General features: G+C 52.6%; 2 protein-coding genes across 2 annotated transcripts; one reads left to right on the top strand and one right to left on the bottom strand.

Annotated features, from left to right (window-relative positions):
• Positions 1–2386: 2386 nt before the first annotated feature.
• CORC01_03355 (peptidase family M49) lies at positions 2387–4770 on the top strand (the record flags this gene model as incomplete). The annotated part of the gene is made up of 5 exons (XM_022615005.1): positions 2387–2511; positions 2598–4022; positions 4078–4270; positions 4327–4438; positions 4502–4770. The coding sequence occupies 5 exons, from the start codon at positions 2387–2389 to the stop codon at positions 4768–4770; spliced, it is 2124 nt and encodes a 707-aa protein (XP_022478464.1).
• Positions 4771–5447: 677 nt separating this feature from the next.
• CORC01_03354 (ribosomal protein L6e) lies at positions 5448–6526 on the bottom strand (the record flags this gene model as incomplete). Its single annotated transcript, XM_022615004.1, has 3 exons — positions 5448–5600; positions 5682–6017; positions 6407–6526. The coding sequence occupies 3 exons, from the start codon at positions 6524–6526 to the stop codon at positions 5448–5450; spliced, it is 609 nt and encodes a 202-aa protein (XP_022478463.1).
• Between the last annotated feature and the right edge of the window lie 514 nt (positions 6527–7040).

Here is a 7040-nt window from a genome sequence, read left to right as displayed (position 1 = left end):
ACGAGGAATAGGTGTAATGCGCGCAGCAATTTCACACACCGCAAACACGAATTTCCTCATTGACACTGAAGCAACTACAGTGAAACACGAATGCTCAAGCCACGGTAACACGGCGGATGTTTCCCGGCAAACCCCTTTGGTTTGAGCATCCATGTCACCGTCGTTGGTTCCAAGGGCGCTTAAAGTGACCTGCTGGCTCCGAGACGCCAAGGCGAATGGTCCGAACACTCAGAATTCCCGGGATCTCTCCTCAGTTCCCCGGTCGATAATTCGGCGCGATTCGAAATGGCGTACGGCACCTGTCGGCTTCTCCTCCCAACCGAGTCGATGCACTTCTCCTTCCGTGGGTCCACACACATCCTCCGTATAGCAGACGTAACATCAGCGACAGCCTTGCGTATCTTGGAAGAAACATGTAGGCATTCCGCGACTGGCTTGTACCGCATAGCCATTGAAACGCCTGGACAAGATGTTGCCTGTCAGTGTCGCTTAGAGGTATTGGTTTTAGTTAAATGTGACGCACATTTCCATAAGGTACCTTATGTACAGGTACTAAGGAGAAGAGCCCGCATCGTGGCCGCGAGCCTTGAAGACACGTCAAACTTCGCTAAGCTGACACTTCGTGGACGAGTTCGCCCTTGGTGGCTTGAAAAGCCGAATGCAACATTCTAGAGAGTAGGAAGACGCCTAAGTTCTACATCAGCCTATGTGAAGGCGGCGTCATATTACTCTTCCTGCAACATCCCGCCCGGCCGTCTAGCGTCCTTGCCCGCGTCTTGATTGAGGGATGTAATAAAAGCGGCGTCGCCGAGTTCACTCAATGACGGCCCCTTCGAAGCCGCCCATACCACCCCTCGGGTGTTCCATTTCCACGACTTGGCAAGGAAATATGCAGGATAGCTATGTCCGAACCAAGGCGAGATGATTCGTGTCAGTTATCATCGCGAGGACCATAAGCAAACTACTATTCAAGACGGGCGCGGTATAGCCTGCCAATGCTGTCGGCCAGATCAGGTTGCACAAACATGCAGATCTCATGAAGTCTCCCATTGGCTCTTGAACACATGCATGCAACAAAACTCGACAGGCATAGTCCACAGTTGTCGGAATTAGGTGCGAGCAGGATCCTCTCGGTGAGCAGGGCGAGTGGCATCGACGGCGGGAGTCGGCATCGCGTCGCTGGCAATGAGCTGGGTTGTCAGTGGTCAGTGGTCAGTGGTCAGGTAGTATATAGTATATTTGCCACAGCTGACTGGCCACACCTCCCGCAACTTGAGTAAGGTAATGATCGTATGCTAAGGCAGCCATGCTGTTCCGAGAACGGCCGTTGCGTGCCTTATAATAAGTTCAACCTCCCACCACCCTGGTTCACTCAACTACCAATGCTCTCATATGAGCTCACAGATCTCAATGCGAGTGAAAGAAAATATGAATCAGCCAAACACGCGGCCCAGCCCCCGTACCCACTTCTCCAGATAATGCCCTGTGGTGTGTTTGCGTCTCAATAGCAGACTGTATAATTTACATTTGAAATTAATTTACTACCCATTCAATCAGCCAAGCAACAGCCTCTGTGTTGAAGTCTACTTGGAGCAGTTGAATTGCTCTCACAACGAGTCGCAGATGGACGACGACCTACTATACACGTTCACAAGCCAACACTAAGCGCAACAAACCGAGCTCTCTACCAGAGGTTTGTGGTTCTGTTATTCCGACTGAAAACACTGCAAATCATGTGCTCGGGAGTATTGTAATATTCTGTGGGAATATCGTCAGCGTTCTACCCTCACTTGCCCCTCCTTCTCCATTGGTCGTAGTTTTGTTAATGAATCAGTTGCTTCGTCGACAAAAGTACCTGAATTGCCCCTCATTGTGGCTGAAGCTCCAACGTCGTCTTCTGCCTCCAAGCCTCTTTGGGGAGGTGATTATGTTCCCTTGGCTTCAGAGATTATCTACAACCTGGGGAGATATTTTCACAGGTCTCATTGTCGACAAGAGTGTTTTCGTAGAGAATGGCCAGTCGTCTGGGCCAAAAAGTAGTCAAGCCACAGAGCGCCACAACAGAAGTGCTCCTGGCCTGTGCGTAGATGAAAGCTTCCCTGTTTAAATTACAGATCTTCGTCTCCGGCCTGTGTAGCTCTTCCCCGCTGCTGGCGGCGCCTGAACACAGTTGTTGTCTGCTCCTCCACTGCACTTGCCTCGTCAGTGACCAATGACCAGTACGGCACCATCTCGACTCCTCATGCGGGTTTCATCCATTTCCGCCCTCCAAAGGCTGACATCTTTGCGAGCTTCTTCTTCCTTATTTCACACTTCTCCTAAGACTGTCAGATCAAGAAATTGCTTTCCCTTGCTAGCGAAACCCTGGCGGCAGAGATTTTCCACCATGAATGCTCAGGAGCTCAAACATTACCTTGCTGACGCGCCACCGAGCGTCGTCCGATTGGAGATTGAGAAGCACTTTGAACCCCTCACCGACAAGCAGAAGCGCTATGCGCATTTCATCAGCAAGTAAGAACCCCGTCATGGTGCCATGTGATCTTGGTGTCAGCCATGCCAAGCTTTTAGGGGGGAACGGGAGCTAAAAGACATGCTAGAGCCTCTTTTGCAGGAAGCCGTATTGTGCTCAGACAGCTATCGCCAGAGTCAGAGCCAATCTACGACTTCATCATCGCCTTACACAAGAGCAGCAGCGGTGACTGGAACAGCCTTGCCAAGAAGGCTGGAGTCGACGAGAGCCAATTGACCTACTTCCTCGAGTATGCTGCCCAATTCTTGGGCAACAATGGCAACTACAAGAGCTTCGGCGACGCCAAGTTCATCCCTAGAGCCGATGAGAAGACTTTTGCGGCTCTTGCTGCCACCTCTACCAAAGCTGAGGGTTTCTACAAGGCGACCAATGGTGCCATCTTCAGCTCTGACAAGCAGGCTTTGATGCATCTCGGATTCCCCGACAAGGGTCACATGACTACCTACTACCCCGACTCTCCTCACATTACTCAGGAGGATATCGAGGCTGTGTCCGCTTGGATGGAGAAGAAGGGACTTCTCCCCGAGAATAACCGTCTCCGTAAGACCAACGAGGGTAGTTTCGAGATCCTCATTGCCTCGGCCGTCACAAGTGTCCCTGCCGAGGGTGGTGACATTGGCAAAGAAACTGAGTTCCAGTTGGAGGATGGGCTTCTCAAGGGTAAGACGATCAAGCTGGTATACGGCGACTATGCCGCAGAGATGAAGGCTATTTCCGAGTATATCAAGAAGGCGCAGGAGAACAGCGACAACGAGAACCAAGCAAAGATGCACGAGGCCTACGCAAAGTCATTCTCGACTGGCTCCCTCCTCGCGTTCAAGGACAGCCAGAGATTCTGGATCAGAGACAAGGGCCCCATGGTTGAGTCCAACATTGGTTTCATTGAGACCTACAGAGACCCTGCTGGTATTCGCGGCGAGTGGGAAGGTTTTGCCTCTGTGGTCAACCTCGAGCGTACCCGTGCCTTTGGCGCCCTCGTCTCCGCTGCGCCCGAGTTGATTCCCCTTCTCCCGTGGAGCAAGGACTTTGAAAAGGACAAGTTCCTGTCGCCCGACTTCACTTCCCTCGAGGTTCTGACCTTTGCCGGCTCTGGCATTCCTGCTGGAATCAACATTCCCAACTATGACGACATTAGGCAAACTGAGGGCTTCAAGAACGTTTCTCTCGGCAACGTCCTCAGTGCCAAGGCTCCCAATGAGAAGATTCCTTTCATCTCAGACGCCGACTTGGAATTGTACCACAAGTACAGAGATCCTGCTTTTGAGGTGCAGGTTGGCCTTCACGAGTTGACTGGTCACGGCTGCGGAAAGCTTCTCCAGGAGACCTCTCCCGGAACCTACAACTTTGACGAGAAGAACCCTCCTGTCAGCCCCCTTACTAACAAGCCTGTGTCCACATGGTACAAGCCTGGACAGACATGGGGATCTGTATTTGGCAGCCTTGCTGCTTCGTACGAGGAGTGCCGCGCTGAGCTTGTCGCCATGTATCTTGGGTATGCATCTTTCAATCGCCTACAATCTAGCACCCCCGGACTAACCTGGAGTTAGATGCGAGTTCCCCGTTCTCAAGATCTTCGGCTTCGGCGATGGAAGCACTGACATCAACAACGAGGCTGGCAACGTCCTGTACGCTGCTTACCTACAGATGGCACGCGCCGGTCTCGTGTCCTTGGAGATGTGGGATCCCAAGAGCCAAAAGTGGGGCCAAGCGCATTCGCAGGCTCGCTTCTCTATCCTGCAGGTTCGTGACAATGACGTACTCGTATGATTACTCATTTGCTAAATACTACTCCACAGTGCTTCCTCCAGGCTGGCGACGATTTCTGCAAGCTGGAGTACAAGAACGATGATCTGTCTGACTTGGAGATCAAGCTTGACCGTTCTAAGATCCTGACCACTGGTCGTGATGGTATGTACATTCAGTCTCACAACGCGCACCTTGGGACCCAACAATGCTGACTGATATGCACAGCCGTCGGAAAGTATCTTCAAAAGCTTCACGTGTACAAGGCGACCGCCGATGTCGAGAACGGCACTGCTTTCTACAAGGATATGACCAACGTTGACATGGACTTCTGGGGCACCAAGGCGAGGAACGTTGTCTTGGCCAACAAGCAGCCCCGCAAGGTCTTCGTCCAGGCCAATACCTACCTCGACGAGGCCACTGGCAAAGTTAGCATCAAGCACTACGAGGCGTCTCCAGCCGGCATGATCCAGAGCTGGGTCGATCGTGACTTGTGACTAAGCCCAGTGTCCAAGATTGTCAAGTTATAATGAGGCTGGCTGTAAAGAGACCTAAGGAGGGTCCAGCATCTTTGATAATAAACCTGTAATATCATGCTCCAAATAGGGGCCAGAATGTTTGACTTCGTGAGACTGCCCGCAATACGCGAAGCCCGTTGAGTTTTCGCCCAGCGCATACGAAGTATTCTTTCAGTTTTTATTTCAAATCTCGATGTCATCCATATTAGTCATCACGAAACTAGAGAGCTCGTTCTTGTGTGTCAAATCATGTCATTTCCTCATGGGATTGTGTTGGCAACGTGCAGAGAGACATTTCGCCGTCGCGTGGGTTGTGTGTTTTGGACCGGATGCGTTATCTTCTTTGTGTGTTGGATTTGAAGAACCTCATTACAGACGCCAAATGTGACCGATGCCGTCGACTTCCAAATGCAATTGGCAAAACCAGCCCAGCCCGTAGCCATAAGATCTTCGTCGTCTACAACAACAACATTCCTCAACCGCGAACTGGGCGAAAAAAATGTTGGTTCTTCTTTTTTTTAATCCCATTTGCTTTGCCCCTTCCTTTCCACGGTTTTATGTCCACATCTCCGGAAGCCTTCAACGACCAGCGACGAGAGAAAATCCCGAAAGCCCACACGTTAACGAAACCCCTCTCAACAGCTTTAGAAAACTGTTTACCAGGTCATCTCGTGGGGCTTGTCGCCCTTGCGCAGGCTGAAGGAACTCGCCAGGTAGGAGGCGAGCAGGTCGACCTTCTTGATGCTGGCGAGCAGGGCCTTGTCGACGGCCTTCTGGTCGGCGGCACGGCTGCTGTTGATCTCCTTCTTCTGCAAAGTCACACACACACACACACTGTCAGTCTGCCATCCTCTCTTTCAATATCCTGGTGTCTTGGAGAAAAATCGTACCTGGGGCTTCTCTCCCTGCTTGAAGAAGGCGTCCTCGCTGGTCTGCTTCTTGGCCTTGTCGGCGGTGAAGTACTTGGGTTGCGAGATCTCCTCAATCTTCTTGGACTCGACGCCGGAGACGTCGACCTTGTAGGATGTGGCGATGACGTAGCGGGAGTTGACGCGGCGGAGGGGGACGCCGTTGATCTTGAAGGGGCCGGTGACGAGAAGGACACCCTGGTCGAGGGTCTTCAGGAGAACGACGCGCTTGCCGCGGAAGCGGCCGGCGAGGAGGATCAGGATGGTACCGGGCTGGAGGGTCTGGCGGGGAGCCCAGGGGCGGACGGCCTTGCGGACCTATTGACAATCGTCGTCAGTATCGCCGTCGTCTTTTATTTGATTTGTGCGTTGCTTGAAATTCGAAAGCTGTGAAAAGGGGTATATGTCATTCCGTATCACGAGCATCCTTCTTCTTCCGTCTCCATAGGCAATTCTGTGTGCGGTGGTCGATTTGCGATTGGTGGTGCCGACGTTGACTTGGTGTTTCTCTTGGGCTTTCTCTCGGCTCTCCGACTTGAGGCTCTTGAAGGTTTTGCATCGTAATTCGAAAATGTTGCGCTCGCTTGTCGTGTCCTCCCAATTACATCCCAAGACCACTCGTGACCGCTCGAAATGACATTTCCTCTCCCCATCGCAAATGCGCAAAGGTTCCAAGCAGCATCGACACACGGACGTAGTAAACTCACCTTCTTGGCCTCGGGCTCATCGTCGGCGTTGTACCACTTCTGCGCCTTCTGGGAGGGGGCGGGGACGACCCGAGTCGACGAGCCGAACTTCTTGGTCGTGGATTCCGTCTTCGCCGACATGGTTGCTCTCGGTCCTCGTTGAGGGCTGTGGTGGTTAGCGGAGAATGGGGATCGTGAACGAAAAAGAAGGAAGTGGTTGATCTCGTTCGAGAGGCTTTGGTTGTTGGGGTCGGGGCAGCGGGAAATCGATTTCTCAGAAAATGTCTAGCGAGTGTGGGCGGCGGGTGTGGAAGGCAAGCCCTCCGCTAGTCCGAATTTGGCAGAGTGCATGCGGCAGAAACCTCTGCAACCTCTGCAGGCGCGGGCGGTGAGCCAGGGTCCTTCGCATGGCGACAATTTTGTTCCAACGGGAGATTGTGCGCCCGATTTTCCGGGGCCAGACCCCCAGGGCCCTGCGGGAGAGAGCAGATCCACCCACTGACCGATCTGTCATTCCCAGCTCTTGCCTCAGCCAGCGTCGGATGTCACTGTACGTCAACTTACTCGAATCAGCAGCTCATCGCTCTCAGCTCTGCTCATCCCTGGATACTCGGGCGATTTTCTACACTGGGGAAATCTATCATTGTTTGAGAGC

Source organism: Colletotrichum orchidophilum (genome assembly GCF_001831195.1).
Source record: "Colletotrichum orchidophilum strain IMI 309357 chromosome Unknown Scaffold_20.1, whole genome shotgun sequence".
NCBI classification, from domain to species: Eukaryota; Fungi; Ascomycota; class Sordariomycetes; order Glomerellales; family Glomerellaceae; genus Colletotrichum; species Colletotrichum orchidophilum.
Note: the sequence above shows the minus strand (reverse complement) of the source record. Positions and strands in the feature narration are given on the sequence as shown.